The sequence below is a fragment of the Nicotiana tabacum genome, chromosome 2 (genome assembly GCF_000715075.1).
Source record: "Nicotiana tabacum cultivar K326 chromosome 2, ASM71507v2, whole genome shotgun sequence".
Taxonomy (NCBI): Eukaryota; Viridiplantae; Streptophyta; class Magnoliopsida; order Solanales; family Solanaceae; genus Nicotiana; species Nicotiana tabacum.
Genome location: NC_134081.1, coordinates 51,413,612 through 51,427,265, shown reverse-complemented (window position 1 = coordinate 51,427,265; position 13,654 = coordinate 51,413,612). Strand labels below are relative to the sequence as shown.

The 13,654-nt window shown below is 38.1% G+C and overlaps 1 protein-coding gene across 1 annotated transcript; it reads right to left on the bottom strand.

Moving 5' to 3' along the window:
* Positions 1-9,286: 9,286 nt before the first annotated feature.
* Positions 9,287-10,920, bottom strand: LOC107810911 (pathogenesis-related genes transcriptional activator PTI6). Its single transcript, XM_016635748.2, has one exon. It carries the CDS (start codon positions 10,284-10,286, stop codon positions 9,522-9,524), a length of 765 nt encoding a protein of 254 aa, XP_016491234.1. The 5' UTR covers positions 10,287-10,920; the 3' UTR covers positions 9,287-9,521.
* Positions 10,921-13,654: the final 2,734 nt, after the last annotated feature.

Below are 13,654 nucleotides of genomic sequence, written 5' to 3'. Positions count from 1 at the left end.
CAACGCATGCCTAGTAAGTATCTAGCCTAACCCCAAAGAAGTAGTGACGAGGGGTCAACATCGACACTTACTAGTGGTCCAATAGATCAAGTACAATAAAAATAAACAGGTATGAGACATAGCGGGTAAAGGCAACAAAAGAGATATATGTGCATAACACGATCCTCAATAGAAGAATAAATATGAAGTCATCAATAACCGGATGATAACATAGAATACTCCTGGTTCCCTTCACACTCTACAGCAAAACCCAATCCTCGGCCACATAACGAACCCAAAAATCCTTAAGCACCACACTTTAAATGTCGAATCCATTAGAACTATTATTAAGAGTCACCCACTCTAAACTAGCAACGATTATATAACCAAACAACTAGTGCTCCGTTAGCACTAGAATACTCAAATAAGCAATCGAATGAATCTTTTTCCATGCACATCACATCCACAAAGAAATACCCAATCTGAGTTATCCCACAACCTCCACACGTCAATAAGGTGAAATATAGCACACATCCATCAAATTCCTTGCTCGAATTACCCTTGATGTTCTCTTTCTCAATCATAACTAATCCACCAACGTGCCGATAACCAGAAATCACGCGACCCAATCATCGATGTTAGGCTCCCCCACTTGGATTTAAGCCACAATCGCAAAATCCAAGGACCCACAATGACTTCTCTTCCTAGCTACCATGATCTCATATTGTTACTCAGCCAACTTTCTCACAAGTTCTTGTTGAACCAATCATCACACATCCCGAATTAGCAGTCCTAAATGCACACCCAACTTCATGAAGTCGTGTCATCTTCCTCAGGAAATCCATACCTACATCGCATTACATGTCTTATGTTGGATAGAAAGTAGAACTCTTCATAAGATCTTTATCAGAAATCATGCAATCCCCATCCTTCCCACATGAGATAGCCCATATGTGTAACCTCATATAGACATCCCCCAATAATATTGCCATAGTTACATCTACTATGTGATCAGTTACTCCTCCTGAGTCCACTCTCGTCCACCAGCTTTAAGAGTCTGTTTATTCCATCAACATCAACTAAAGGTCGAATAATACATTTAAAAATCGAAGCTGTATTGCATCCCAAAATGAAAATAAAGCATTCACATTCCTCTACATTCCAAACAAACACCTTTCGCCATATTCGAACTTCATAAGTACGGAAACTACTACCTCAAACGAAATACAGACTTAGTCATTTGTCCACCATGACAGAAATCGCATTAAGCTTTCTCAAAGCATGTGGATATCCTACCACACAATCCACACGATACACTACTACTCCACTCCGATTAAACCATTTTCCTAAGAAAACTACTCGATCTCTGCTGCTCATTTTTGACCTACTAATGATCCAACCACCGCAAACATATCCTACCATGTCCCTTCTCATCATTCGCCACCAATCATGCTGCTCCAAATCACGATCCATCTCCGTAGTACCCGAACAAATAGATTGCCATCAACTCTAAGCCTCTTTAAGATCATCTTCCTCGAGCCATTAACAATGGAAACACCAATTCGACCTTGAAGTCGCGATACACCGCCATCTCATATACCGCTTCTTAGGTATCACTCTGCAACACTGTGCAACCCAAAGGCAAACAAATGAAGACTCTCATACTGACGAGCCTTAGTGCACTCAAATAAGGACGACGACAACACAAACAAGAATTCCACCAAGTTCCAAAATATCCAATCTTGCAACTCCGTCAACCAACCCCCGAACGTCTCCAATTGCCTTTCCTACGCTAGAATTAAATGTCGAATCTCCCAATCATGAATCGAATAATCCTCCTCTTGATTCATTCACTGTCATGACACATAGGTAAGCACCCTACCACTTACACTAGCACTGCGCGATAACAACGTGTGAACATCATAATACACTGTGTAAAGCCTCGAAACCATGGGGAACACTAACACTGGGCTGAAACAACATAACACTCCTCTACAAGGTGACGATAATAGTATGCCCGCATACATAGGGAAAAACATTCAGCACCACATCTGTAGCACCACCACAACTCCTCAATGCCCAACAGATAACAAGTGCTCAACATCACATTCGAATGAGTATGAAGGAACTGAAGACATAAGCTTCAACAAAATCAAATCGCACGACAAGAAATCAAGAAAGGGAAGTTCTCCTAATAGCCCTGTAGCATCTCAAAGATAAGTACATACATCTCTGTATCAATCCGCAAGACTCTACTAGACTTTCTCATGAATCGTGAGACCTAAGTAAGCCAAGTGCTCTGATACTAAACTGTCACGACCCAAATCTCACAATAGGCCGTGATGGTGCCCAACAATACTGTTAGGCAAGCCAACGCTTGAACCTCCAAATTAATTATTCATTTAAACTTTTAAAAATCAAAAATTTCATTAAGTAAGTGGAAAAAAATTTAGAAACCATGGAAAACATACATTTCTTCATACCAAGTCATAGAGTGTGAATAAAACATAAGTGAAGTGATAATAATGTTAGGTACAACAACAAACATCCACTAGAAAACCCCAAAAATTGATGCCACAAGTGCATGAGCATCTACAAGAGTATACAATACTACTACAACAGTTGTCTGGGATAGAAAATAGACATAATACAATAAATGGATAGATCAGAGACTCCGTGTGCTGCGGATCGTAACATAAAAAGCAGCTCACCACAAAGTCTACTCAGCAACTGCACCTATACTCCCAAATGACCACCAAAAGTACATATCTCAGTACATGCACAATCAGAGCAGAAGTGTAGTCTGAGTACGTAAATCAACGCATTCCTAGTAAGTATCTAGAGTAACCTCGAAGAAGTAGTGACGAGGGGTCGACATCGACAGTTACTAGTGGTCCAAAAGATCAAGTACAATAAAAATAAACATGTATGAGACATAGCAGGTAAAGGCAATAAAATAGATATATGTGCGTAACACGATCCTCAACAGAAGTATAAATATGAAGTCCTCAATAGCCGGATACAACCTCGCATGGGATACATAATGGTCAAAATCACATAGAATGTCACATCTCAAGCCAGAAACTCATATGTACTTTGACTCCTAATCAAATATTATGCACGATTCTACCAAGGTGAGGGGCTCGATCCCATAAGAGTAATGGCACGATTTTCTATCGTGGTATACGGCCCGATCCCATAATAATATTATTGAGGCATTCAACTCAATCCCATAATAATCGTATACACTACCGATGGTGGACCGGCACGAACCATAGATGTGTCTCATAATATTGTCGTGGTCATACGGCCCGATCCATAATAGTACCACTGAGACGTTCAACCCGATCCCATAGGAATAGTGAAACTTGATGGGTCATTGGCCCCACTCACGAATATATATGTGAGTTATGAAATTTAAAAAACTTTTCGGACAATTTTGTAAAATGCGGGAGAAATCCGTAAAAGGAAGTACAATTACTACTAATAATCAAGTAGCTCGCCAAATATTTAAAATATCAAGTCTGATACTTACGCAAGTCTAGTCTCAGGCAAAAATATTATTTAAAGCAATTAAACATGTAAGAATAACTCAAATATTATAATTAACGCATGGCATGAGTCTAAGTCTACCCAGGCCTAATCAGGAATTTTAGCATATGCACGGACACTCGTCACCTCATACGTGCGTAGCTCCCACAACATGTAGCACATAACAAATATAACACCTATGGGATAAATTTCTCCTCACAAGGTTAGACATGAGACTTACCTCGCTCCGGAATCCGATAACCGACTCCAACGCCTCTTTAACATCTCAAACCAATGCCAAACGACCTCAAACTAGCCAAAGAACGTGCAAACCATTCAAAATATACCAAAACTCGTAATTTAATTAATTAGAAATAATTCCCAACTCGATACGAAAAGTCAACAAAGTCAACCCTTGGGCCCACCTGCACGGATTCCAAACTATTTCGAAGATAAATATTACCCATAGCGCCACGAACTCAAATATATAATTTATTCTCAATTCCATGTCCAATTTCGTGGTCAAAATCCAAAATTACCATTTTCTAGGTTTTCTTCAAAAATCTCACAAATTCTACTATTTTTCATGTTTAAATTCATATATAATCTGCGTATTTAATTCACAATGAGTAGGAATCACTTACTTCATGATAGATGACGAAAATGTCTTCAAAACCACCGCAAAATTGACTCCAATGTGAGAAAAGAGATGAAAATAAGCCAAGTTCCGTTTGCAACCTTATATTTTGCCCAGGTGACGCTTCTCGGTCACGGAAACACCTTCGCGATTGCGAAGGCCAAATCAGCCACGCCATGAAATTACTCTACGCGAACGCGAGGGACCTCTCGCGATCGCGAAGCTCACCCTGCCCAAGCCTACGCGAACGCGAGCACAGCTCCGCGAACGCGAAGGCTAATCTTATCCTCGGCAAATTTCCTCTTCCGCGATCGCATAGAGCAACTCTCCCAAAATAGGCCAGCCTCACTAACCCATCGCGTTCGCGATTACTCCACCACGAACGCGAAGAACAACCTAACAACCCACCGTGATCACCGCGATTGCGACACCTTTTACGCGATCGCGAAAAACAAAATCTCTACTAGTCCACTTAATCCTTCACGATTGCGACCCTGCTTCTACGATTGCGATGCACACCAAACACACCAGAAACTAGCAGCTGTAAAACATAGAAAAATGATCTGATACCATCCCAAAACAAACTCGTGGTCCTAGGGACCCTGTCCAATCACACCAACAAGTTCAAATACCTCATCCAAACTTATTCAAAGGCTTGAAACACCACAAATAACATCAAAACCACGAATCGACGATCAAAATCCTTCTTGTAACTTGCAAACCTTCAAACTTCGCCGCATGCGTCCGAATCACACTTAGACATTCCGGATCACGACCAAAATTCATGCACAAGTTCTAATCAATAAAATGAACCAATCCAAGGTCCCAGAACATCGTCCGAAGTCCGATAACACCAAAGCACACTCCAAGTCAAACTTAGCAAATTTCAAAACCTCTAAAATGCAAGCTTCCTATATTAAGCGCTGAAACGCTCTCGGACCATCCGATACTCAACCCAAACATATGTTCAAGTCCGAAATCATCTTGCGAACCTGTAGGAACCTTCAAATAATGATTATGCGGTCGTGTACTCAAAAGTCAAACCTTGGTCAACTCTTCCAACTTAAAGCTTCTGAATCGAGATGAAGTGAAGCTATTAAAGGTCTCAAACCGCCGAACGACTTGCTAGAGCTCAAAATAACCGGTCAGATCGTTACAGTTAAAAATTATTATATTTATATTTTTACCCCTATATATATAAAGTATCTCTTCCACTATTTGAAACCCTTAATTTCTTATTTCCCTAAATCTCAACGGCACTCAGCAGCATTCTCTATTTCTTTCAACAATATTTAGGAAATAACGACACATGTCAGATTTATAATGAAACAACTTTTAAGCAGCCTAAGCTTCAATGTCATCATAACTTGTCTTTTTCCTACAACGGTTATTCTAAGCGACCGAGGCAGACTCAATTCAATCAGCCACATTCACAGAGATGTTGTTTTGAGTGTGCTGATACTAGGCACATTGAGAGAGATTGCCCCAGACTTCGGCTGGGTGTACTTCAGTAGGGTAATCAGGCTTTGATTTTTGCTCCAAATGCCACTCCATATGCACAGTCAGTTAGAGGTGGAGGACAAGCGGGTATAAGTCGTCCTTGAGGAGGAGGACAGGCCCGTTGTTATTCTTTCTCTAATAAGACCGAGGCGTCATATTAGATGCAGTCATTACATGTATTGTTATAGTCTATCATAGAGATGCTTCAGTTTTATGTATGTGTCATCCTACTTTGCTTCATATTTGGATATGTCTCATGATTCTATCGATATTCGATTTATGTGTCTACATCCGTTGGGATTCTATTGTGGTGGATCATGTCTATCATTCTTGTTTTGTCACTATATGGGAGCTACGAGACTAGAGTTAATTTTCTATTGCTTAATATGGTAGATTTTGATGTGATCATGGGTAATGTTTGGTTATCTTCGTACCACGCTATTCTTCATTGTCATGCTAAGACCATGTCGTTAGCCATGCCGCGGTTGCTGAGGTTTGAATAGAAAGGTTCCTTGGATCATATACTGTAACGACCCATCCGGCCATTTTGGTCTCTAAGATTGGCGGTTTGAGGTCTTCGGTTTGAGGTCTTAGGTAGCTTCACTTTATGTATTATGACTTACACGTGCAGTCGATTTTAATTTTTGAGAAGTTTGGAGTTCATTTATAAGAATAATCATTACAAAAAAATAGTATTTAGCGACAGAATTTAGCGACAAGCCATATTCCATACCTAAATAACGACGGATTAGCGAAGAATTTTATAGTTTGTCGCCAAATAAGCTACAAAAGAATTCGCATCAAATATAGCGACGAATTAGCGACAAAAACATATATTCGTCGCTAAAAATTGGCGCAATATTAGTGCCTCTATTTTACCTACAAATTTAGCGACGAAAGTGGGGCAAAAAATATTTATTAAAACTAAGCAATGGATTTAACGTCAAAAATTTGTCGCTGCATTCATTTTACTTATCAAGACATTCCAAAGTTAGTTGCGACGAAAATTTCCATCACTAGATTCCTAAAAATAAAATTTCCCTAGTTATTATTAGCGACAGAAACTATATCCGTCGCTATTTACGTTGCTGAAATTTTCATTAATAAAATTACCCTAGTTAAAAGACATTCCAAAATCTAGGGCACAAATCTACTGACACGCTCACTTTCTCTCCTCTCTATTAGACTCCCAATTGCACTCTTCTTTAACAATGTGAGTTTTTTTCTTCAAATACAACAAATTGGGCGTGAATCTAAGGCTCATATGCAATGGAAAATAAATATATCAAATAACGAATCGAAGAAAACTTTCGAAATTGCAAACTATTTCCCATAGAATTTTGAAATTGCCAAGAAATTCGAAGTAGTGTGTGTTTCTGACCCTCGTTCTTCACTTTATGTTTGCTGCTCTGCACGATTCTCAGATGAAAGCCCTCATTTTTACTATTTTTTCACTTTGTCTACACTATTATTCTTATGTTTGATCAGGTAAAGTTTCTCCTTTTGTTTTATTTTTCTTTCTCTTTATATAATTATGTTGAGGAATTTTTGATATGGTACTTTTTGTTTGACTGATACCTTGATTTTCATATTTTTTGGTCAATAGTAACTTGATATATTTTAGGGTTCTGCTCGTACACTAAAATACTATTCACAGACGGTGGTACTATACTCAGAAATTTTTTTTTGGAGTAAAGTACGAGGTAGCAAAATTCAACGTAGATAACCGTTTTTCAATATGGCAAAGAAGGATGAGGGATCTGCTCATCCAACATGGATTATACAAGGTACAAAATATTGATACCAAGAAGCATGTTACCATAAAAGATGAGGATTGGGATAACTTGGATGAAAAGACTGTTAGTGCAATCAAGTTGCACTTATCAGATGATGTGGTAAATAATATCATTGATTAAGCCATGAGAAGAAAGTGCACTGAAGGATGACTGTCCAGTACAAGTTCTCTAAAATCCATGGCTAGAGGGAGCACTACGTAAAACGTGAAGTGCATACTGAATTGGCTAATTGAGATGACCTCTACCATGTCGAGCCTTTCCCCCAGAGCAGGAGCCATTAAATCCTCCAAAACAACGAGGCTTCTTAGCCTCCCTATCATCCCTCTCTTACCTAAGGATACGATTTAACCTTCTAGAAATCTCCAAAGCCTGATGAAATGCAGTCTCAGTCTCCATCTCCCGCTCCATCCCAAACCTAAGGCTTAGGTGAGAATCAACTCAAGAATTTAACTCACAAGAACGGTATAACTCATTCACTAGAAATGACCATAGTAAAGAATGTTAGGCACAAGGAGAACAGCTTAACAAGGGAAAACAAAAAAAAATGTAGCAACTATTCCACAATATTCAAGTCAACAATAAGAAGCCAACACGAGTCAAATAGTTCCAAATAATGGCAAGTCAACTAAGATATAGGTTATCTAAACTCCTTTTAAGGTTGAGCAATTACGAGGAAAATTCAACAATTCAAATAAGAATAAGTAGCGGAAGATAATCATAACTCCAATTAAGACTAAACAATTATAGGGTGAGAAAATAATGATTTCAATTAAAGATAAGCAGTTATGAAAAAAATATAGCATGACGATAGAAAAGGTAAAATCTTTGGTAAATCGAATAAGGATTGTTGTCGGACTAGACAGATTTGGATAGTTCTTGATACCTTTCTGCTCAAATAAATCATTTAACTTGATAAATAAAGCAAAACTATATCCAGAATTTATGTTAACTGAACTTCTATTACTGGTTAAGGATCACCAGTTTGTATTTTAGCTTGCTTATTGTAAAAGAATTAAAGAAGAAGAAACTGCCATTAACAATAAGAGCTTCATTAGCCTACTAGAATGTGATTGTGATTGGATCGTGTATATGTTATTTACTGTCTTGTTTACTATGTAGTTTTCATTGTCTATTTGATTTAACCGATAAACCGTCTGAAAGCCGCTAACCCGATATCAATCTGCTAGATATCTTATCGGATGACTAACAGATTAGTATATTTACAAACCGATAACCGATAAACCAAACAGTCAAGCATAATATCAGCATGATCTGTCGGATAAGCAACCCTAAGCAAATGTAATTAATTTCGACTGGCCAATCAATTTTATTTTTTGCTCATTAAATTATAGTCGCAACCTAAAAAAACTGTACTATAACGTGTACAGTATTAATTTTAATAAAACAGAAATAGTGTGGAGCCCATGCAAAAGAAACTAAACAAGGAGTATGCCACATGGCGTGGGCGTGGGATAAGAACCGGAATGAATGGAATTAAGAAGTTTCCCGTGCTCGTAATTTTCAAAACTCGTGTTGGCTTTAGAAACTAACAACTTACCCAATCAATTTGGCGTTTTAGCCAGCTAGTCACCCACTATAGCCAAGTGTTCATTCATGAAAACCACATAAATTCCAAATAATAATCACAAAATATATGCTACTTGCAACAAAATACCACTCAACATTATGCACTTCCTTTATTAGACATCCACATTATATTATAATTTGATAAGACAATAAATATCACTCACTCTTCAACGCTTAGGCGTGACATCCAAGAAATATCACTCTCGAACACTCTTCTTATACGAAACAATACATACCCCACTTTCCACACTTCTCATAATTAACAATTTATCTTAATTTTTAAACAAATAAGTCGTTTTACAATTTCCTATATGTATAATTGACCATGAAAAGAAATGGAAATATCTCTCACTAAAATCGCCGTATGATTTCCGACGTATACTACAACAGTATTGCTATGCACATTGTATATTGCCGCCAAAAATAATCCACGTCACCGATTGCAACAAAAACCGGGACATTTCTTTAAATGACGAAATTGCCCCTCACGATTATCTGACTTCGAGGGCAAAATCGTCGAAGTCAAACTCGCTGAATTCCTCGGCGAAATATTTCTCCGACATTCCAAATCCCGTTAGACCAAAAGGGTAGTCAATTTCGAAACCGAAAGCATCCACTTCGCTAAACCCTAGGCTGCCATCAAACGGCCCAAAATCATCAGAACGGAGAACGGACGTCGGCGATAAAGCCACGTCCTTTGAAGAAACTTCAGTCCTTGCTGGGCTGACGATGATGGACTCCGCCTCCGTTGTTTCAATCGCCGGCGAGACTAATGGAAAGTTGGTAACGGCGTCGGGACCTTTAAGCATAACGGCAGCTCTGTCGTACACGGTGGCTGCTTCCTCCGGCGTGTCGTAAGTTCCTAACCAGACACGTTTCCCACGTGTAGGGTCACGAATCTCGGCGGCCCACCGACCCCATGGTCTTTGACGGACGCCTCTGTATTTTTTCCGGCTGCTGACATCACTATCCGATGAAGGCAAACACCGTTTCCTGCTACTTTGTTGAGGTTGAGACTCTTGCTTTGGTGACTCCGGTAGCAGTGTATAGTTGATTTGAGTCACATATCTCTTCACTCTTCGTACCATGAATTGATCCTCTTCGTCGTCGGATGAATCCGTTGCATCGCCGTCGGTAAGTATGATTCGAACAACTTTTTGTGGATTCTTCATGCTTCTTTTGTTCAGCTCATGAACTTGCTTGTTTGTAGTGACCAAGTGTTCGGAGAATTTTACTGGTGGTGGTTGTAAAATCATGTTGTAAAAAACAGAGCTCAAAATTGTTGGTTAACTTTTAACAGAACTCTGGGGTAAAATCTGGGGTCTAACCAAAAGAGGTGAAGTGGAGGTGAGCAGTAGAGAGGGATGAATTTATGGAAAGAGATGAAGAGAGACAGAGGGGGGACAAATGGACATAAGTACCAACCAAGAGGGGGAAGGACTTTAATTTAAAGGAGTAAATAGTTACAGAAACAAGAGTAAAAGCACAAGGACTGAGTGAGGGTACGTTATTAAAAACTGAAGTACTAGTAATTTGCTACACTGGACTGACACTGTACTATTATGATGGAGGATTAGTTGAAAAAATAGAAGAAAAGAGAGAAGGCAAGTTGATAGTAGGGAAAAGTTTGCAGGTTTTGGCGGGAACAAACCACTAACACGATCCTCGTCCTTAGCTCACTTTCTCTCTCTCTCTCTCCTAAAACTCTGAACCTACAATGGAGTTGCAGGACATTTACACAGAAAAGGGTGAGAGAAGAGTTAAAGGTCTAAAGAGAAAAGACTATCTAGTGGTTCTTCTCAACTCAAATATATAATGCACGCCTGTTTCAACTTTTTGCAAAATCTTAAGTTGGTGCCCCGGATTGGATCGAATCGGCTTCGATATTTTTTTCTTTCTTTCTTTAGGCATATTTAAAATGAGAGCCATTTGCAAGTTTAAATTTGATGGTCTCAATCCTTATATTATTATTATTGAAGTAGTCATATTTTTAATTATGAGTTATATGTTTGGCTTATCGGTCGATAAAATTGAAATGAATCATAAAAAATTATAGTTCAAATCTCAATAGAAGTTAAAGAAAAAAAAGTTAGGTGATTTATTTATATTTAAGCCTCGAGGACCAGAATTATATATATATATATATATATATATATATATATATATATATATATACTCGATCTTAATAATAGTTAGTTTAGTCTAACCATTGATGATAATGCTACATCCGCTACTATCTAGAATCACTCATACTTTTTCAAATTCACATCTAATAGGCACACTTAAAAGGTATAAAGTTCCATATTAAAAAAAAATTCATTCTCAAACTTCAAATTGAAAAATCTCTAATTGAAGATGAAGCAATCTTAAACTGTGTTTGGACATGAATATAATTTTGGTTTGTTTTTGAATTTTTGTGAGTGAACTGAAGTAAAAAATTTTAAAAATACCTTTTTGAAGTTTTTCAAATTTTTAAAAGAAAAAAAAATTATTCGAGAAAAAGTAAAAAACATTCTATGGCCAAACGGTCCTTAATTATTCCACAACACTCTTTGACAAAGATCGGATTCCAATACAGGGAGAGTGAATGTAGTAGTACAAGTGAACTGTAGAGAGTGGACTAATTAGGCGCATATGTCATTTCCTGGGCTATGAATCTTCTCTATTACAGCTGGCATTTGTTGACATGTCAAACGTTTTTGACTCCCTCTCACTCACCCTCTCTTTTCATTTGGAAAATCCTGGTCGCCCATTTTGCTTTTTACCAAACTTCCCACCGTTTTCCTTTAATTACGTCCAAAAAGAACTCCCAAACGAACTTTCCAGCCTCCCTCCCTTCTGCCTCTCTTCTCTTTAATTTATTATTAATTAATATTTGCGAGACCATGAACAGATTTTCCACGACAAACAAAAGTGGAACAAGGACTAAGGTTATAGAAGACATAAGAAAAAAGACATAACTCGATACTTGTAGAAATCTTTGAGCAATAATACGAGGAGACTACTGTGAAATTATCACACAGAATTCAAATTGAAATCCACCGCAAAATTCCCCAAAGACCCGACCGACTTAGACCGTACTATAGATGGAGGACAGACTTTAGAGATATAGTTAAAACAAAGCCGATTCCTAAGGGAATGCATTTCCCATTACACTTTGCAAAAATTGACTATTCACTTTCTTCAAACAAGACTTTTCTAAATTTTAAGGAGACAAAGCCATTCTCTTCGCGGGAAGTAATTTTTCTGCATGTTATGCATACAAAATGTATATGGGTGAACTCGAGGTCTAACACGCACCCCGAGTTCTTGGTGAATCAAACGAAGTATGAATGTATGAGATAGAGACCGAATCCGAGAACTTTTTGTTCGAGGCTGGAACGGGATATTCATCACCGGGCCCGGCCTGATAAGACAACACTCCTCGAATCCAGAACGAGCTCCAAGACCTCGGAAAGCTTGACAAACAGTTGCACACGACTAACAGAGGACCGTGAAATCCGCACCCAACCGGATATCACGGCGCAGATCTCGCCCGATGTCGGTAGCGGATAAGTAATTGATGTACAAGGAGGATTTTTACCTTTTTTAGAATTGTACTAGGGTAAAACTCTCCTACTATATAAAGGGGAAGTGTCTTATTCAGTAGACATTGTAACACGCATATCAAGATAATACAAAATTATTTCTCTGCTTTCTAACTATTGAAAGGTTCTTATTTTAATCATAATCCTTCATACGTATTTGGCTCCAAATCGAGGGTCCGGACGAGGACAAAATTAACATTAAGCTTAAATCCGAGCCCGGACTCAATGTCACAACTGGTTTGGTTTTTTATCATATCTTTAATTTGTTTATCTAACATTCTTGATTGCTTGTGCTGAATCGAACCACATATATTTAAAACAGTGTACTTTAATTGTTATCCGTTTTAAGGGTAAACACAATATTACAAAAAATATACCCAAAAAAATACAATATTACCAAAAACATGTCTAACCTATATACAGATCTAATCCCATTGGTTTAACTCACTGAAGTTTAATACACTAAGTTTAGCCTTTCTTTGTCCTTTTCGTGTTCTCTCTCTCTCTCTCCTACATGACTACATCGTTTGATTCATCTCCCAACTAAATGGGATTTATCTCAAAAATGAAAATCTTTGTCAATTTTTTTTTTTTTTTTTTTTGGAAATTGAATAGGAGAATATACTAGCAGTTGCAAAAGACGACGAGGGAGGGGCTACGATCATGGCATCAAAAAGGCCACTCAACACGTTGAAAAGTAAATAGGGAGTAGGTTGTTGGCTTGAAGAGAAAGCAAAGTGATGAAGAGACCCCAATACAAGGCACGTGCATCATAATTTGCAGTAGGGGAGGCTAATTCTAAACCTGTTTGCTTGTAAACCAAGCGACAAACACACACAGCTTTCAACCCTACAACTACTCTTTTAACTACAGAAAAGTCTATTATTAGAACGACTACTGTGCCCATCCATAACCAAGTCATAATATACCTACTCTCGTTAGAGAGCCACGTACTAAGGATCTAACTAAGCCTATTCAATCACTCAATTCCCATTAATAAATTTTGGCTGCAAAATGATTTCACCTTTCAACTCCAA

Bases quoted from the DNA above. Each gene is read 5' to 3' on its own strand.
- LOC107810911 (XM_016635748.2), bottom strand. From the start codon at position 10,286: ATGATTTTACAACCACCACCAGTAAAATTCTCCGAACACTTGGTCACT.